At 34.4% G+C, this 22,041-nt stretch overlaps 1 protein-coding gene across 10 annotated transcripts in view; it reads left to right on the plus strand.

Moving 5' to 3' along the window:
- The window catches only part of LOC144444443 (uncharacterized), a 109,318-nt gene extending 90,420 nt beyond the window's left edge, over positions 1-18,898 (plus strand). For 6 of the 10 annotated variants that reach the window (XM_078133857.1, XM_078133856.1, XM_078133855.1 and 3 more), the window contains 8 exons: positions 522-575; positions 4,476-4,568; positions 9,992-10,120; positions 11,118-11,180; positions 11,835-11,985; positions 12,523-12,950; positions 15,409-15,594; positions 18,736-18,898. In XM_078133857.1, the coding sequence (XP_077989983.1) occupies positions 522-575; positions 4,476-4,568; positions 9,992-10,120; positions 11,118-11,180; positions 11,835-11,985; positions 12,523-12,950; positions 15,409-15,594; positions 18,736-18,792 (1,161 nt within the window). In that variant the 3' untranslated portion in view covers positions 18,793-18,898. Of the gene's footprint in view, positions 1-521; positions 576-4,475; positions 4,569-9,991; positions 10,121-11,117; positions 11,181-11,834; positions 11,986-12,522; positions 12,951-14,725; positions 14,798-15,408; positions 15,595-18,735 lie in introns of all 10 variants that reach the window. The other 4 variants (XM_078133863.1, XM_078133860.1, XM_078133864.1 and 1 more) reach the window with 4 other exon arrangements.
- The last annotated feature ends 3,143 nt before the right edge of the window (positions 18,899-22,041 follow it).

The raw sequence follows: 22,041 nt of genomic DNA on the forward strand, positions 1-22,041 counted from the left end.
CTGGATGTTTTATAGATTTTTTGACAAATTCAAATACCATTGAAATTATATCTTTCAATGAAAATAATATGCAAGTAAAGAATGTGAAGTGTAAATGTAAAGTGTGAATTCCTTGAAAGTAATTTTATTCTGAAGGTTATGATTTTGTAACTGGAAATACCCATTTGACCCATTTTATACATTAGTGAAAGCTTTTTTTTTTAAATATAAAAAACAACAAAATTTTCAGGAGTTGGATTATGTGGGTTATGTTTGTTAAAGGCCCACTTTCCAGGATTAGGGTTAATATCTAGATGTGAAAGACTGTTATCGGAACAGAGCTTTAGATAAAAATAAATGGTGCAAAACATAAGAATGATTCTAAGTATGTGTAATACTACCAGTGCAACGACCTAGGATTGGGACATTAACTTTTAAGAACTTTAATGATTCTATGTAATCCTGGCAGTGCAATGACTTAGGATTGGGACATTAACTTTTAAGAACTTTTGATGATTGTTTTGATTTTTTTTGACCAACAGACAACTCTACCTGAAGTGACAGGAGCTGAGGCAGAGAGACAAAAGAAGAAACAGGTAGAGATACAGACTTATGTACTCAACATGCCATTTCTATTTAATCTCTTTGGTATGATAGGAGGGGGGGGGGGGGGTATTGAGGGAAGGGGAGGTATACACACAAAGGTATAATTAAGAGTTCCTTTATACTCCGATATGAATTTCTGATGTTGAATTGTTAGTACATGTTTGCTAACATAGTGTGTGTGTATTAATATATAATTTGTTAATCAGTCATTGTTTAATATGTTATAATAATTTGACATCAGAAGTTTGATACGTTGTATGTAGGAATTCAACCATCAAATTACCAAAAACAAATTTTAAGAATTACATAGACACCCTTAATATTTAAGATGAACTATATGATATGTGATTATTTCATGTAAATATGAAACCACTATTTGATATCCAGATTTGCACTGAAACTACTATTATGTCAGACTGTGTAAATATTCAATAGTGGTCACAAATACAAATGTAAGGATTAAGTACAGGAATTGTCTGGACTGCAAATTTTAATGCATTTTCAAATTTCATATAAAACAAATGAACTTTGTCCAGCAACAATGTAATATTAAACAATTACTATTATTTACTTGCATTTGATAATTTGGATGGATTTCAAAGGATAGCTTCAAATCAGATGAATAAAGTGCAAGTGTTCTATTCAGAGAATTCTCTGTTTTGTATAAAAAAATTTCCATAGCATCCAGACAAGTGTTTAGACATCTTGTCATTGTGTTAAAATATGATTACTGTGAACAATCAAAATGAATATAACTTGAAATGGCATGTTGCAGGGATAGTCTGGTATATATAATACATGCATGTCAGTGCAGTACACACACAAATAGTAACACATACAAATGAACATGTTTTTAAGTACAGTTACTTACATACATGAAGTTTTATTATGAATTTGATCTATATTATCTATTTGATGTGTATTACAACTTATAATCATCCAGACTCCGGTTTCTCATGCAAGCAATGACATTTCTGAACTATCTCATCGTCTGCAAACAAATCTATATATAGACAAACATATAGCATGAATGCTACAGGTCATTACTTAAAATTTTAGTCAAGAAACCACCTGAATTAAACAGTATGAAATAATCAAATTTGGATTGTTTACAAGCAAAGTTTCCTTCACAACAATCATGTAGAAAAAAAAACGTAGCATATAATGTAATTTAGCTATGAAAACTCTAAAAGAAATGTCTTTGAAACCCCAGAATATGCATGTGTATAGTCACACACACACACACACACACACACACACACACACACACACACACACACACACACACACACTCACACTCACACACACGCACACACACACACACACTCACACACACACACACTCACACTCACACACACACACACACACACACACACACTTACTCATTCCTTCTATAACAACACCACAAATGTTTGTATGTTTCTTTGTTTTCTGTGATTTTTATTGAATGAATATTGGCATGCCACAGACACCAATATGACTGTCTTGATAGCATGAATGCATGAAAATCTGGAATTGTATGAAATTATTGCATGTCATAAGTACTTTGTGTCCAGTGATGTTTGTAGCTATCTGGTTAATTGCATGGCAAAAGTGTGCAAAGGAAAAAGTAAGGAATGAAAAAATTTCCACTGTAAAGGCATAAAGATTAAGGATGGTAAAAATTCCGCCAAGTTGTGTGTTCCAGCTATATAGCATAAATTATCCCAGTAATTCTGCTTATTGATGGCTGTTTTTATTCACATATGATTTTACCTGCTTTGATGTATGCAAATTTGCATCCAAGTTGCCTTTGTCAAATATAATTAAAGTATTAAAAAGTTGTCTCCCCATAAAACTATTAAAAGTTTGAAGTGTTAAAAATTGCACATTCCCTCACCCCATCACTGAGGGCGCTGTTACCTTAATATCCTCCACACAAATAAAGGTAAATTTTAGTTGTAAACTGAAGATAACTCTTAACTGTAAATTTTGTGTCTAATATGCACTGTGTGAAATATTTCACAAATAAAGTGTGGTTTGATCAAACCTTACCACTTTAAATACTTTAAATTTCACAAGATAGAAAATGAAGTGTTTTTGACAACATGAGTACCATTTTAGGACTTGTACAGCATGAAGTCAGGTCTTTATGTATAATAATTGGAAACAAAGAAAAAGTAATTAGAAATTCAGACATCAAATAATGTCATACAGATACAGGGTACCAGCCATGAAAGATTGTATTGCAGTAACTTCAGAAAGTGAAAATGTTACAATTTACAGGAAACAGTAATAAACACTTGACTACATCAGTCATAACATAGTCCTTTTATTTATTCATCAAAATAGTAAGGAAAAAAAGAAGATTTTGTTATGACAATTCTGTTGATCTGTTTAAAAACTTAAGAAAAGCTACATATTTACTGAAAACTCCAGCAACACAAATAAAATGTCATCCTCACCTGTCATCCTAAAACCACCCCTCCCTAATACTCACTGAAAGCGTGACCCCCCAGCAACTGACATAGCTACTCCAATAGTAAGATGTATCTCCTTCTTATCAACACCCTCCTCCCCCTCCCCCATCCTTTACTTAGTGAAAATTCAACTAAAATATAAGTTTACCCCTCAAATGGTTCTATTGCCTTCTTTCACCCTTACCTTATTTGAGTCTAGAATCCCAAAATGTGATAACTATTTGTGTATAGTAGTGTAAAATGTGTAATATTAATAACTGGTGACTTATATCGTAACAAAAGTAAATATTGTAAATCCCCTTTGCGTAATAGAATTAAAATTCATAATAAACATGAATTGTGCTGTAACTGAGGTGCTATTTAAAACCCTAACAACCAACCATGAGGTTTGCATGCCATGTGTATTGGAATGTAACAATGTTACGCTGACATGAAGCTATGTGTGCTAGCTGCTAGCATTGCTGCTATGTCTTGTCACTATCTTGGCATTACCATGTCAAACCCAACAATTGATTGTATGTGGATTTTCAGATTGTACAGATTGATTGCATGATATTGCAATGTTGTGAAATACTGAATTCTGAGATTTGAACATGATGAAGGGATTATATATGTTGTGATTTGTTAGGACTGTTTATTTATTGCAATCTGTGCAAAATTCCTCTACTGATTCTCCAAGCAAAAGATTGCAAGAAAAGTTGAATGTTCCCCTTCACAGCTCAGAACAGATGTATATGTCTTGAGAGTTGGGTACACTGTAACCTCTATCTCTGAAACTTATATAGAACAAAAACAAAATAAAATAAATGTTTTACATTCGATGTCACATACAGACTTTTTCACATCCTAAAAACCTGGGTTTTTTATAAAGAGGTCACAGTGTATCTGTTTGCATGATTGTTTTCAAATGTTTGATGCATACTATGTATGTATTTTGCATTGTCATCGCAGTTCTCCATAACTTTCAACATCAAGTAAATACACTAACAAAATATTTCAATTATTGAGCATTTCACTTGAAAAGTCATTGATTGACATATCAAATTATTCACATATGAGAAAAAGTTCAGACACTTCTATAAATGGCCGGCAAACTGTACAATATATTAACAATAGTGTTATAGAATATTCAAATGTAAATTGAGGAGTAGTTAGTTTCTTGTCGTATAGTGTGTATACAACTTTGGTAAGCCAGAGACATGTCGTGGTCTTAGTATCTCAAGCCATGTTTGAATGATATCGTGAGATATTGAGACAAAGACATGACAGTAAGGCTATGATAGTCTATGGGCTAAAACTTTAGCAAGCTATTCAACATGTTTACTTGGTGAAGTGAAAGTTATTGAGAAATGGATGTTTAAATGTCATAGAAAAGTTGAAGAAATATTTTGTGTGTGAAATTAATGTCTGAGGTTGACTACATGCTCACAGGCCTGTCAGACCATAGCACTGAAGAAACTTGTACGTGTTGACAAGTGGCCACATGTATACCTTTCAGATGGCAGGGATGCAGATGGACACAAAGCAAGTCTTTTTACTAAAATACTACCTGTTATACGCTAAGTAAAACATATCAATTCCCTACAAAGTTTGTATTCACCAGTGAATCATAGTTCAGAAAACTTCCAGTCATGGTTGAGTTACTCTTCTCATTTCATTATACTGAATGGTATTTTTATATATACGAGTGAAAATGTTCATAAAAATCAGAGAACGAAATTTCAAAATATGAATGTCAACTACTTCAGGAATTTGGCATGTACCAGTGAAAATGGTGATAATGTTCAGAAAAGTAATTTTTAGAGTTACAGTATGAATATTAATTCTTTCCAGAATTTGGCATTGTTAATGAATGAATAAAGTATGTGACTGACTGAGAGCTGGTTGTGATTAAAACATATGTATGTGACAACCTGTGGTAGACAATTGTTTTTTGAGTGTGACATTCATTAATGGCATGTGAACTTCATGGTCCCTATAAAAATAGTGTAATTGTTATGTTGATGAGATTATATATTAGCCCTATCTCATGATATGAATCAATTCAAAAATGGTTTCAAACTGAATTGATTAAATAGGTGGTTTCTGTTACCACAAGAAAACTGAGTATTAATTTTAATATGATTCTCTTTTGCTTTTAAGTCAGTTCAGAACCAATTTACTTTGAATGTACACCACTTAGTTTAGTTTGATGGCAGAAAAGTTTAAAGAAAATGGATTTAACAACATGAAGCTAAACTACAAATGAGGTAGCAAATAGACAAACTCATAGTATTACATAAACAAAGTAACTGAAAAGAATTGCCACTTGGGGGCGCTAAATAAGTTTCAAGAAACTAACAAACAGTAGACTAATTTACAACAACTTGTACACATGGAGAACAAAACCTTTTTAGTAATAATGAAATTAGCAATGTTTGATAAATTATAAAACATATAAAATGTTTGAAACAAGTTTTAAATCTCACATATAAAAAATACTGAAATAATTTCGAAGTCTACTCATCCTGAATAATCATCGGCATTTGGTGCTAATAGTGAGGTAGTGTTGTTAATGACCACATCATGTGTTTATAGCAAATATCAACAATTTGACAATTTGTATTTGCATGTAGTATTGAAATCTGGAACACACAACTTAGATTACATAACTATATATTATAAGCTAGATGAGATCGGTATATGTATATGTTACCAAAGTATTGTTTACTGAGCACTGTAGATACATAAATATTTGAAGGTCTTGGTTTTACAGTCTAACCTGGTGTCATATTCATCCTGGTGTCATTGACTTTGATATTAAGAAATGAATGGAAATTGTTATTTACTTACGTATACAGTATCTGTAGTGATGACTACTTAGACAACTTGAAATATCAAACTAAAATTCCCAACACATTTGTGTGTCCAGCCAGTTCATCGGAACACTAGGCTTTACTTACTATTCATGTTTCTTTTGCCAGTATATGGTTCAACAGAGGTTTTATGATATATTAAATATATTCTTAAGGAATGTGTATTTGGTGTACACTCTCAGGCTGCTAATTGTTCTAACTTCAAAAAGTTGGAAGAATTTTGAAGAATGTTATGAGTATCTGTCAGTGAAGTTTATTACTTAGAATGTACTGATACCTTCAAAATAGAATCATTGAAGGGGTTACATAAATAATATAAACACCTTGTATGTGTCAATGTTTGTAACAAGTAATCACTCATGAAGGATGTAGCATTAAAAACAGCATTGTGCAGTGGAGTTATAGTGCTGCTAGTACAAACAAACACTGATTGAAAAAGTCACATTATAATTATTTTCATTCCATAGCGTTTATGTCTGATCAAGGCATTGCTTCTTATAGAGTATTTCATCAGAACATTAAGGGCAAAAACCACAGAAATCCATCAGTATTGTATACACTTTAGTTTAGTGTGATACTATTATGACCTAAGAGATAATGGTGTGTCGTCACATCCATCAATGTTTTGGTATATACACACTGTACAGTTCATTTCGAAATATAGAAAAGTTGATCCGCTATATATATATATATATATATATATATATATATATATATATATAAATATATGTAGGGATACCATGATTTAGCTGAAGTGTCTCATGATAAAAAAAATACAATTTTCAAAACATCTTAAGATTTTATCATAGCCTTCAATAGAAGATTGTACATGATAGTATGTTTGTTCACTATAACAATTGCATCATATCTTTGCTTAACTTTGCATGAATGCAACCGGGTGCAAGCATACACACTTGTTAATACATCATCACTTACCCAACCATATCATTTCACCAACTGACACCTCTCACACATTATTCTGTTTCCATGCTGCCCTTTGCTATTTCCGCGGCCATGCAGCATCCACCCTCGGTGAGAATTTACTTGTTTGCATATAATTGTCACAATGTAATTGTCACACTAATTAACTCCTTGTCCATGTAAGTCATAACATGTCTGCCATTTCTATTAACTCTGCTAAGCAGCGTTTTAGGGTTTCTCTGCAAGCACAATCTGACTTCCTGCGACAACAGTTACGACTACGAGTGGAAGCACCCAATCAGCAATACCGAGTAGTGGAAATGAAAAACTTTGAGCCCTTCCCCGGTGATGAGGGCCTCCCATCAAGACCTAAACGAGACTTCAACCCAGCACCCACTAACTTCCGATTAGACGTAAGGCCATTCAATGTAGCACAATATGTGATGAGAAATCACAGAAAGACTTTCTCTGCACCTACACCACCTGTTAACGAAAACGTCAACACCGACGTACGGCTCCTTGAAGGCCAACTTTTCGAACTGCCTGAGGAAAGCGACATTCACGAAATGATTCGCACAGACAGCAAGGATTTCTGGACTAAGCCCCAACACCATCACCATCACCAGCTTGAGGAATCTTCCAAATTACATGTAGAGTACCTCACGTTTTGCACCTTTCTCCTTTTACTTCATGCACTTCTATCATGTATTATATGTAGTACACTGCACACTCTAGTTGCACTCTTTGTTCATCTTTGTCATTTGGGAGAATAGTGATAAAATGCTATGTAGCTTTTCTGAAGCTAATACAGACCAGGAGATGTCTGATAATTGAAAGATAAATGCTATAACACTTTTGGAATATGACAGGAAATCACATTCTCCTGGAAAGATTTCATTGCAAATGTGAACATGTTTACTTCTTGGCTACTGATAGATATTGCATCACCATAATCATCTACTTAGTTACCATAATTAACTGCTTGGCAACCACATTTGTCCACTAGCAACCATTACTATTGACTTAGCAACCATAATTATCATCTACTTGGCATCATTGTTATCCATTACCATATTTATCCACCTGCCAACCGTAACAGTGACTCATCAACCATAGTTACTTACTTAGCAACCACGATTATTTCCTAGGCAACCATAATTTGTACTCCTTGCAATTTCATAGTTCCATTTCATCTATTCAGCAACATATACACTCATTCAAAGTGAGTTTTTTAGTGATGTATATTAAATACTCCAAAGATAAACATTTTGATGATTTTCCCAAAAGCTGATGTATAAGTTACAAGTGTGATGCTTTCAAGAAATAAACCAGTCATGATGTGATTTCAAAATGGCCAAGCAGTCAAGTTATAAAAGTAGAAGTGAAAACCATCAAGTTTTATTTTGATATGCTGAATACAATAAGAAAGCATATCAAGATTATTAAACTGTGCAGTCCTGTACTATATTATTATTTATATTTTAACGATAATTTTGATTAACATATTAATTTCCTTCCCATACTTCTGCCAACATCACAATATTTGCTGGTAAGCGTTTTGGTGTGGAATTGAGCTGTTCTATGGACTAATTTTTTTGAAAATTACAGCAATATGGATTGAAATGGCATCATTTTCAGTTTCTTGGGTTATTTATTTATTTGGTTTTGTTCCCTTGGCCATTTTTGTAGCATTTCTTCTAAACTTATAATTGAATCAGGATACAATGATATATGAAATGTCATATATGTACATTAAATTCACATTGTCTAGATCTGTACACTTTCATGTTCTAAAAAAGTCTTAGATAATGTTAAGACTTTGAGGAATTATCAATGTAACAATATAAACAACTACTGTTAAAGTAACCCCTGAGAAATGATGCCATTTTCATCTCTTTTGCCTTATATTGATTTGTTCCTGTGTGAAATTTCTTACCCTGCTAATCGTATAGTATATGTTATTTGTATAGCTTACTGTTTCTGTGTCCAGTCAATCAAATAATAGCTCTTAGAATACCAGCAAGAAAAGCATAAAGATGAAAGTGAGCTGCCTAGCTTGTAAAGCTGCACATTGTGAACAGCATATTGTGAACAATCCCGGTGTATTAAAATGGCATATTCATTCTCTCCTTGGAGGAGAAATTAAGGAATTTGTAACAGGAATACCGGAACAGGAACATGTGGAAAAGTGCACTTGTTTCATGAAGTCAACAGATCCTATGCCTATCAAACTTTTAATAATGACAATACTGCTATATACTAGTAGTACTCTGTTTGCTGTGTTGTGTGTTTTAAATTCACTTTCATCCTAACACACATGGTGTGTGGTTAGAGCATATTGCACTGTCTAAGCTAATACTGTACCATTGAAAGGATGGCAAAGTATTGATTTATCATTTCAGTAATTGGTTTCAGACTCAGCTAAACTTTAATAGATTCATCATATGTGGGTAACAGTGAAGATATTACAAAATACATCATATGTATTGAGCAAATGACTATTACTTTATACACTTCTCAATCCCCCCCCCCCCCGCCCACTACCTTAATATTGATCCCTGTCCTCAACTACCGAATTACTCATTCCACTGCATTATTGAGCCCTCCCCCCCCCCCCAAAAAAAAAAAAAAAAAAATGGATATATAAATAATTTCTTTTAGAAAATATTGAAAATTGATTTAAAAACAAAAATTATTGCATAGGCCAATTAAACCTGATTTTAGAATTGATATTAGTTATTACAGATAGAAGTTGTTCTTAAACTACACTATTTATGAAAAAGTATTTTATGAATAATATGTAATAATTTATAGATAAGGAAAGATTTAAAATAGTTCTAAGAAAACGTATATAATGACAGTATCTAAGTGAAGTTAGAAACATGATATTACATATAAAAGTACAATTGTTTTCCTGATGTATAAACACACTGAAATGTGACCATCTGAGTGGAAGTGTGTTAGTTTAGTGTAATCATGTACCATGTAATAATATCACCAGAGATGCCAGTGTATATGTTACCATGGCAACACTCTGTTTCCATAGTAACACAAGCAGTATTACTTTGACAGGTAATAAAAGATCTATAACGTATACGGACCAACAGTTGTTATGTTTGATGTCCATGTGTAACTATTTGACAGTTTGCATGTTTTATGTTAATATTCCAGACTGGACAATTTGGTAAATGTGTCAATATGTTAAAAAAGTATCCAACATTTATCAACCGCTATCAGAAGAGAAGTAACAATGGTATTCCAATATTTTCACAAGAGAGGATAGATGAACGTGCCACCAAGGTAATCTATAAAACCTTCATTTATTGACTGACACCATTTTATGTAGTTTTGTAGGATAGCTTCTTACAATCAAAGTACCACAAAATTTGTCTATGCTGTTTTTGATGAAATGATTTGCATAATTTTGCATTCGGTGAACACAGATTCATACACTGACACCTTGGGCAATGGGGTTCCATGCTACACGAACACATTCGGTGAAGACAGATTCATACACTGGCACCTTGGGCAATGGGGTTCCATGCTACAAAAACACATTCGGTGAACACAGATTCATACACTGGCACCTTGGGCAATGGGGTTCCATGCTACACAAACACATTCGGTGAACACAGATTCATACACTGGCACCTTGGGGTCCCATGCTACACAGACCTAGCCAGTAACTAAGGATACTCAAACAAAACTTGAGTAGACACTTTTACCTCCAAGTGAACTCTGCCATTATGTAAATAAGCCAAATTTAACCATATAACCAGAATTTGGAATGGGTTAAAGAGCTTACATAGTATGTACAACTCAATGCATCTTGTGTGAACCCTGATGCCTCGTAAACTACAGCTAAAACAGGCAACATTTGCCAGAAGACTATATGTAACATATACATTTACAATCAAAGTTGATTATTTTGTAAGTGTAGGTTGTTCTTTTATTTGATAGATAACAACACTTTTACTGCTAAAGACAGCATGATAGTTACTTAGGGAAATTCATCAATAAAAAGTGCTCTTGTCATGTGAGTAAAACAACCTCAACTTGCTGAATGATCAACTTTAAATGTATACTTTATGTACAGTCTTTTGGTGAACACTCCCTGTTGTAACTGTAAACCAAATTTGACTCATGATGAGCAAGAGTTTACATATTGATAGCAACCATAGACCCTCCACCAACATGGAGGGTCTATGTAGCAACCCATGACTCATCATGTTTGCCTACAAACTAAAAACACTTCATTGGGGGAGCACTGAACATTAAGTTTTATTTTAACTTTTAGAGGATGGAAGAAATGAAGAAACTAATGCAGGAGAAACAAGACAAAGAAGCTTCTGGTGTAAGGGTATGTTTATATATCTCTCCCTGATCCCAGGGATTAGATTAAGGCATGACTGGTAGGCAAACTTACACACTCTATGTAATTCGGATTTGTCAAGTTTTAACCAAATCTTAAGTGTCCTTGTTTCTGTATTTCTTATTCATTCCTTTCACACTTCTCAGGGTAGCAGAGAGTGCTGAACACATACCACATAGCAATGTTGATAATAGAAATTAGCTGTATGTAAGGGGTATCCCAGACTATTGTCATAATCCTCTCTTCTTCTCATTACACATGCACAAGTATTATAGAATAACAACTTATAAGATGGAAAAAGTAGCGAAAGCAAGTGATAACACAGTCTCTTAAATGAGACTTGCAAGCAAAAAAAATGATGCGAGAGCTAATGTGTACTTTATTGCCAAAATAATATCTTGTCTGAAATGATTTGATTTTCTTGGAAAGATTCATCATTGCAGGTACTCTTACAAATCACTATGTTACAAATCATATAGAGCAATGACAAATCTTTCAGTCTATGGATGCCTTCTGATTTCAGATCCCTTTCTAACATTCGCAAAATATATGGAAGTTTCTTACAATGACCCACAGAGGGCGCCATACATCACGGCGTTGTTGACTTTCTTTACTCTTAATTGTCTTCATTGAATATTACAGTTTTCTGATGAAGTACAGCTTCAACGACTTCTTGCCTTGACTAAGACACTACAACAACAAGAGGAGAATGCCAGGAGGTTTAAATTAGATGAAACCAGTACATCACATGGATCAACTATGCTCTCATTCAAACATGGATATACACATGCACGTAAGGCGGGCAAAACTTTGTGTTCTTTGTTTTACACTGATATTTTGTGACAGACATTATTCTTTGGTGTAGAAGTAAAATAGAATAGTAGTGGAAAGCCCTTATGTGAAATACATATCAACACAGAAACATATGTGTAATATATGGCTTTGGTTTTTCATGGGGGGGGGGGGGGGGGGGCGTCAGTGTTTTTGGGGAGTTTCTAAATTACAGAAATATTGTTGCTGATTGTCTCAAGAATTATAAGATGGTACCATGTGAAAAAATACACACAAAAATGGAAGCTGCTAAATATCACTGGCAAACAATTGAGACATTGAAAAGTTTATAGTTCACTGTACTCCTTTATTATATAAAAGTTTATAGTTCACTGTACTCCCTTATTATATAAAAGCTGATTCCACAAACTCAGCTAGTGAGTGAGCAACAAACATGGCTGCCATGCAACCCTTTGTACTTTTCAACATCCAAAATTATCATAATGAATGAGAGCTATTGTAAACTGTATGTTGTTGTTGTTTGTTTGTTTATTCACAGCTTCTCAGAATCCACAACGAGGTCTACCAGTGCACCTAGAGTACACAGTAGTAGAAGAGACTGGAAGTACAGATGATGAAGACCGCTGTAAGCATGGCGGCTCACCATTACTGCCCCACCAGACCCAAGCTTCTATCAAAAGTCCCTACACACTCATGTCTCCCTATGCTGGAAGTCCTAGTGATAGTAGCAGCTCAACTCAAGTCAGATACCGGACTGGCTCCAAAGTGAAAAGTCCAGCCAAGACAGATCCACCTATATCAACAAGTAAACACAATAATGTGTATTTACGTACAGGTGGTAGTCATCCATCAGGACACCAATACCAAATGAGGAAACCAGTCAGTGCAGACGTATTCAGTAGTTCTGGTTTACAGAGATCTGTTAGAACGACACATAGTGAGAATGAATATGTACAGGCTAACAAGGTGAGATAGCAATAGTTAATATCTAAGTCTGTCTTCTTTACTTTATATACCACTTTCTGTTTTCAATCATAAATCAGTTCATTGTAAACTTACCATTTCAGTCATTTTCCATTGTTATGTGATAAAACTTTAAAAGTTAAATTGTTACTGAGAATTCTCTGCAGAGACTTAATGTATAAGTTGACAATGTTATGAGAAAGTGAGAGAGCACAGAGAACATGTGTTTGTACACAACTTTTAAGTTACAGATACCTTTCACAGAGTCTATCATATTGAAAACTACTCAGAGAAAATTAGACTGTCGACAGTCGCTCACGCCTTTTTTTCCCTACGTTTTATCTAAACTTAAGTCATTGCCACACTCCGATCCGGCGCAATATGACTATAATCGCTTTCTCAGAGTCTATCATATTGAAAACTACGAATAGAAAATACACAGTTTGTTACCTAGATATCAGTGAGATTTTGCTGACAAAGCTCCACAGGACTAAAGCATTATAACTATGATATTTTTTGCAAATTCAATATGACTACTTACCTTACAAATGTTGGCCCAAAGCAATTTAAAAGCCATTATTTCTGGTATGTGTGGTACACCTGGTCACCAACACATTGAGTACACCTGGTCATCTACCAATCACACACTGTTCAGTTTGCTAATACAAATGCTTAGCCTTTGCAAAACTTTGCTTCTATGATTTCCAATAAGAGCTGAATATGCAAAGCTAAACTTACACACTTTGATATTCTCTGCTGCGTGCATATTTAAATTTCTGTCAAAGAGCAATATGGATAAGAATTATAAACCTATAAAATGTTTTCACATCTCTTGTTTTCTGAACTATGTTACTTTGTCATGAAGCACTTGGGTTCTTTCAGATGTACTTGATCTGTAGTGTATGCCATAGTCCGGTTATCAGAAAAACAAAAGATTGCATAGTTTGGCCACTAGGAGTGCTATACAGAAACATGATTTGGATGTGAAATGAAGGCCATGATAGCTAAAGTACTATAGCTGCCTTTGAAAAAATCATTTCCCAGTGTTTCACAGTGAAAGTTGGTGGTATTCTCAACCAGTCAAAATGTTTACGCCTTCATGTACTGCCATATGATTTCAGTCGTCAATTTGTCTTGTGACTTGGCATTCTCTTCTGACACATTTAATTCAAAACTGACTGCTAGGAGGTTAGCTGAAATATGGTGTTTTGAATGTATTGTTCTTGTACATTAGAAAAAAATGGTGATAATTATCCATACTGCTCTGTTAAGTTTAAGCTAGTAATTCTAGGACAATCGCTATATTTAACAGCTTTATGTAGAAACTGTGACTGCAAGATACGTCTGTCACTCCGCCCTCACCGGTGAGAGGGATTGACTGATGTGTGAGGGCGTCCTATCACAGCATACCTTATAGAAACTGCTGACTTTGACTATTTGCTTTACTCATTCTTCACCAAGGGCACTTCTTGTTCTTGTTCTTTTACTCAACAGTCATTAGATAAGTCAGAAGCACCACCACCACCACCACCACCAAGGCAGCATCCTAAGCAACATCCGTCACTCCACAAGTTTAAGAAACAATTCATATACTAAGTCTCTCTAATCGTGTGAGCCACTATCATTTTGTGTACGTAGTCATTAGCATATTAGCATAGCCATAATTAATTTGCACATTGTTGATGTAGACCACCTGGTGTTGGTGCAAAAGTGTTGTTTTAATTCGTTTTGTGTGTGTGTTTTTAAGTAGAATTTTATGTTGGTTTTCCTGTATTTAGTCCAGACCTATCCCTGAAGCCACAACCATGACACCCCTGCTGTTAAAGAACAGCTCATCCCTACTCATAAAGGTAAAGCAGAGTAAGCAAAAAAAATAATAAACAGTGTGCTAGTAATTTATAAAATTTACATCTGTAATAATGATTGGTATGATTCATTTCAACTGCAATGATAAACTTCACTTTATTAAAAACGGATAATATTTGTATTTAGAAAACATCACTGATTTAACTCATGGCAGGCCTATATTTAGCTCCAAAAATATGCAAACCTCATATTTCAAAACTGATTGAAATCCCAATGATTTGGTATTTATAAAATATTCTGTGTCACTTTATTTGGTACTTATACAGTTCTGTGTCACTTGGTGTGTCACTCTCAAAACATGCAAAGTTTCCTTGCTGTAAAAGTACCATATCTGATCCACAAGTTTGATTTCAACCAAAACAACTTTATTATATAAGTTTTATAATGATATTGCATTATCTACTATGTTGGATATATTGCAAAGTGCAGATTTATTTTGATGGGAGCTGTTTTCAAAGTAGAAGAGCCATTACAGTTGAAATGAGGATCTATACCATAGAGTTATAAAGTGTGAATTTGTGTTTTCTAATCTGTAATCTGTAGTGTTGATATTCCATTAAGTATCTATATTCCCTCTGTTTCTTTTCTTCCATAGAAACCCCACTCTTCTGACTCACTTCTTCTGAATCAACACCATCGCAATCCTCCTGTAGAAGACATTTCTACTAAACCTCTTGCCAAACGATCTGATGGCTCTGTAGCAGTGCCTGGCAGTAACACACTAACCCCAGCTTACACTGATGTCTTGCTTGAAAGATTACGGATGCATAACCGTGCAATGGTAAGTTCTGAGCGAGCACGACGGATTGTGTCACCACTACCACCACCACCACCACTACCACTACCACTACGGTCTTCAACATCATTACTGTTACCGTCACTTTCGCCATCGAAACGTGGTGCCTATCGCCATAAACCATCCTTACTGTTGTCTGACCTGGCAGAGTTCTGGAGACAAAGCCAAGGTTGGGTAAGTTCAATCTGAAGTGACCAGCCTGCATGATAAGCACTGCCTTTCACCTCTTAAAATAAAATACTACTCACAATTATCCATTATAACCAGATATGGTTTATATATAACTTTACATAGATATTAAATTTTAATTCTTATAAAAGTAAATAATTTTAAAGAGTTGTTAACATAGAAATGTGAAATTATCACGAAATTCAGTCAGGCTTCCCATGGCCAGTAAACTATAAGATATGTAATTATTGGTAACATTTCTTGTTACATTTCCACACATAAAATGGTGATGAATGAAGTGTTACTTTCTGTATCTTACACTTACAGTCTAAATGCTAATAAAACAGAACACTCAAGTCTCCTGTAACTTGGTGTTTGTCAGAATGTAACATAGTCGTTGAGGGCGCTTCATTATTGTATACTTCACCACAAACGACTGTCATTAAAAGTGTAAACAGTTTGCTAATGTTTTAGAATAAAGTGATGACCCCTTGTGTGATTGAGACTAATAGAGTTTACTTGGTAACAATTAAAAGAAGTAATTTTGATAATAAAACAAGATAATCTCATATCTGCATGTATATTACTATATATATATTTATGTTTTAAGTGTGTTTTAATGAGAATAGTATTTGGTTAAAATAACAACTTTGATTTAAATACCTTTAATGAGAATAGCATTAAATTAAATAAGATTTGACTTAATCAAATAAATTTTGAAAAAAAAAATGATAATTACAGAGTCTCATGTAAGTACAGTCATAGAAACATGAACCATTACTGAATGTATCACTTTTACTATCAATGTGTATAATGTGTTATGACAACTGTATAGCCCAGATATAATGTGTAAGATATGCTATGTCATGCATACAGCTCTGTTAGCCACCACCACATTCATGTGGAGTGGTGCCAATATGGCTGCTTTGGATATGCCTGCACAGTACTGTATATCTTACATGATGTCAGTGTCACCAGTATGCAATGAAATATTATGATGATGTGTATTTCATTTACTGAAATGTTTACAATGTTATTGCATATTTTATTTCTGTGCACATCCACATTAAGTTTGTCAGGTACAATGTTATTGCATATTTTATGTTCACACACACCTAAAAATTTTAAATCACACATGAATGATTTTGCATGGGATTCATTCCAAATAGCACATAGCAAATACTGCAGGAATGAAAGCTCACAAAGTGTGTCTTGATTCAGCAAAGTTAGAGCAGCCTGTACCAGTTCAGGATGTTGTTATGCTGCCTGGTTGCCATAGAGTTTTCTTTTAAATGTTGTGTACTACACTCACAATAGTAGTTGGTATGAACCACCACCATCCACCTCCCCCTATACCAAATAGCTCCACCCACCTACCCCAATACCAAATAGCTCCACCCACCCCCTCCACCAAATAGCTCCACCCACCTACCCCAATACCAAATAGCTCCACCCACCCCCTCCACCAAATAGCTTATCAGGCTCCCACTTTATTGAGTAGTCCTCTTTAGAAAGAGGGGTGAAAGGCATAAGTGTGTTATTTTGTTGACAAAAAAAGCACATACAGCTTGTGGTGCCAATGAAAAGTAGTTGAATAACTTTGCTGTTTGGCTGTCGCAATTTTGTTTTTCCAGTCTAAAAGTAGTAGTGTGTGCTGGTGTTGGCTTCAGATTGAATTAGTTGCCGTGGTAACATTGTTTGCTGTGATCTCAATAACATACACACACATACATCATACATTACTTGTAAATATACACACACATACATCATGATCACACATTACTTATATCATAGACCCTCCACCAATGGGTCTATGCATATATACACACACACACACACACACACATACACACACACACACACACACACACACACACACACACACACACATACATACATACATACATACATACATACATACATACATACATACATACATACCTTATATACATACCTTATATACATACACACACATACATCATACATTACTTACATACACACCTGGTAAATGCTAAGACCTGTTAAAATCATCATAAAGGCAAGTATAAATACTACTATCATGTTTCAGTAAGTGGCATTTTGCATTCTTTGCAGTTCATATTTTAATTTTAACAGTAACTGATATTTTTGTACTTCCTTTATACAATGCTAGAAAATAACAAGTAAATGAAGTGAATTGACAGATTTGTTCATAATCATATGTCATGTATTCTAACTCTAGCTAACTAAATATTGACTTGTAAATGTAATTTCCCACAGTTTTTCTTCATTTGGTATTGTATCAATGTTTACTACTTCCAGTATCTAAGGTTGATAGAATTTTAAAACTGAATAATGCATGATATAATTATAATTAATTTAGCACATACATCTGGTGTTACAAAAGCTGTTGACATCAAAATGAGAAATGAGGATAATTGTAAATCTTATGTTTTCCAATATCAACATAGCTTGTTCATAGATCAAATTGTTAAAGAACATAGGACAACATTTTTGGGGGATCACATGATAAAAAAATAGATTTGCTTGTAAAAGTCATCTCATAGTAAGGGATACAGGAATGTCAGATGTTGGTGTATCACAATAGATTGTTGTGTATCAGTGGTGTGTCAAATTGCCATAGAGGGCAGCACACTGATTATCATACCAGACATTGAGTCTGCTCACACAAATCTTTGACTTCCTTTCTTAATACTAGACTAAGATTAATTCAACTAATCAAACTGGATATTTGTATTTGCCAACAAATTGCTCATTACATTATGACAAGCTATATGTCAGTAATTACACACATGCTGATGTAATAAATCAATTTTACACTCTCCTGGTATGTAGGAAATTACAACTTTGTACAGTATATGTCCACACCTGTAGTCTCCATTATTGATAAGTCTTTGTAAAAGTTTTTGATACAATATTTCACTTACCTTGTTGCATCAATTCTGATTTCTTTCCAAGGCTGAAATGAAACAGAAAGGTCCAGAGAAGAAGTTAGGACAGAGTAAATATGAATAATATCAAGATGGTAGTTTATGGATGAAAACAAGACTGAGTGTATGGTGTCAGGTGTGAAGGGATAAAAACAGTATATGATGGATGCAGATAATATGAGTGGAAACAGTATTTGCCACGATTTACTCCAAGAGATGAGATAACTGTATATGGATGGAAACCACAGTATTTGCCATGGTTTGCTCCAAGAGATGAGATAACTGTATATAAATGGAAACCACAGTATTTGCCACGATTTACTCCAAGAGATGAGATAACTGTATATGGATGGAAACCACAGTATTTGCCACGATTTACTCCAAGAGATGAGATAACTGTATATGGATGGAAACCACAGTATTTGCCACGATTTACTCCAAGAGATGAGATAACTGTATATGGATGGAAACCACAGTATTTGCCACGATTTACTCCAAGAGATGAGATAACTGTATATGGATGGAAACCACAGTATTTGCCATGGTTTGCTCCAAGAGATGAGATAACTGTATATGGATGGAAACCACCGTATTTGCCATGGTTTGCTCCAAGAGATGAGATAACTGTATATGGATGGAAACCACAGTATTTGCCATGGTTTGCTCCAAGAGATGAGATAACTGTATATGGATGGAAACCACCGTATTTGCCATGGTTTGCTCCAAGAGATGAGATAACTGTATATGGATGGAAACCACAGTATTTGCCACTGTTTGCTCCAAGAGATGAGATAACTGTATATGGATGGAAACCACCGTATTTGCCACTGTTTGCTCCAAGAGATGAGATAACTGTATATGGATGGAAACCACAGTATTTGCCATGGTTTACTCCAAGAGATGAGATAACTGTATATGGATGGAAACCACAGTATTTGCCATGGTTTGCTCCAAGAGATGAGATAACTGTATATGGATGGAAACCACAGTATTTGTCATGGTTTACTCCAAGAGATGAGATAACTATATATGGATGGAAACCACAGTATTTGCCATGGTTTGCTCCAAGAGATGAGATAACTGTATATGGATGGAAACCACAGTATTTGCCATGGTTTGCTCCAAGAGATGAGATAACTGTATATGGATGGAAACCACAGTATTTGCCACGATTTACTCCAAGAGATGAGATAACTGTATATGGATGGAAACCACAGTATTTGCCATGGTTTGCTCCAAGAGATGAGATAACTGTATATGGATGGAAACAACAGTATTTGCCATGGTTTACTCCAAAAGATGAGATAACTGTATATGGATGGAAACCACAGTATTTGCCATGGTTTGTTCCAAGAGATGAGATAACTATATATGGATGGAAACCACAGTATTTGTCATGGTTTACTCCAAGAGATGAGATAACTGAATATAGATGCAGTATATGTTGCAATTCACAGGAAAAATGGGCTGACAGTATATGGATGAAAACCAGTTTATTTTGCACTTAATATCAAGTTGAAATAACTGTATATGGATGAAATTAGTATATGATCATAGACAAAAGAACCCATCTTCTCTTTCCATTGTCTCTATAAATTGGCAATTACAGATGGTGTAACTGTTCTCTCAACCCTCTTGTGAAAACATTGTAAGGAGAACACTGCCTAAGACAGATCTGTAACCCCCCCCCCCCACCCATAATAGCATACCCACATATATTGATGATAGAAAGTAATCCAGATATACATCATCTACAAACATATCAATAGTGTTTGTCCCAAATAACTACCACAGAGGTATGAATTTTCTGAAAGGTACATTGCATAAATTTCACACTGACAGATTTTCAAGTTTTAACTTTATCATAATGTAATTAGATGGAGATAGTCTTAGATACGGGTTATATCAAGCACATGGCTGTGAAAGATCAGTGCATGAATGAAAGGTCATAGGTCACACAACACATGGTGAAAGGTCATAGGTTAAAGTGCATTTGTGAAAGGTCATAGATCTCACATATCACTGTCATAGATTAATCAAAATCAAAATTAGAGAAATTAGTTCAAGTATAGCTTACCAGTAAATAGGTAGCTAAGTTGATCATTTCCTATACAAGATATTGATTGAAATTCTTGAACAAACTTGGAGCATTCAACCAAAAACTGTTATTTCATTTGTTTAATATCTCACAATTCCAATCAATTTATAATTTAAGAAAAAACAAATCCAGACAAGTACATTGTAAAGTCACAAAATGCTCATTTACTACTCCATACAGTATTGATGCACAGTTATGGCAGCTTTTGACAAATACACAGGATTACTGTATATACCATAATATGGTTAATCATAGTGTCTTATCAGACACCAAGTTCACTTACTAGTTGTTGAGATATACTAAATGGTTTGTTACTGTTGATGTACCTGTTAATCATTAGCTAAAGTAACATGTGATTAGAAGGAGGAACCTTTCAATCTATACAAAAGGTAACTAATACAGGCTAGTATATTTACTGTAAAAGTTTTATCGTTTATCAGTTTATAAACTGATGCTGACTGCACTGGAAAGTATTTATATCCGTCCAAATAGCAGTTTAACCCCTCTTCAGGTCAAGTCTGTGTAGAGGACAGTGGCCATTGCAGGATGAGGGTTAAGAATTTAGTGATGTTAGAAATTTACATGACTTTTGACTTGTCATAGATAGGTGTACAGATATATTCCTGAATTCACTTGATTGGAAAATATACCTGAATTGAACTCATATGGCATAGTCAGATTCAAATACTATACTGAACAAATATCAAATATCAGTTGTAAAAATGTCAAATATTGTTTGTATACTTATGTTTGCCAATGACACAATTGTATTCTTATTGATGTCAACAACATATTTGATTTGTGCCAAATTGGAATCACTTTCTGTTTTGTTAAAGTTTGTAACTAACATTTGTCCAGTTTGCATGTTGATGGGTACTAAGAGTATCTTCCATGATTTTCAATTTTTGAGAAACGGTGGGTGTGATATTGTTTATGTTTTCAAATAAATTCCGACAAATGCAAGTTCAATCAGTCCGGAATCGTTCAAACTTTGTAAAAGTTGTAAAAACAAAAGAATCTCTTAAAGCTTTGAGAGGGCGCACTTCCAACTTCGTTGCGAGCTGTTTGATACCTTGCGACGGGAGTCGTCACCTGGGTAATAACTATTTATTTGTTGACTGTTCTTGCACATGACTTAATAACTTGCCAGTTGTGTAGAGTCAGATGTTTTCACTGAATATAATCATTTCCATTCTCAGAGTTGCAAAAAATCAATTTCATATTTTTTTGTATTTT

This window comes from Glandiceps talaboti, chromosome 13 (assembly GCF_964340395.1).
Source record: "Glandiceps talaboti chromosome 13, keGlaTala1.1, whole genome shotgun sequence".
NCBI classification, from domain to species: Eukaryota; Metazoa; Hemichordata; class Enteropneusta; family Spengelidae; genus Glandiceps; species Glandiceps talaboti.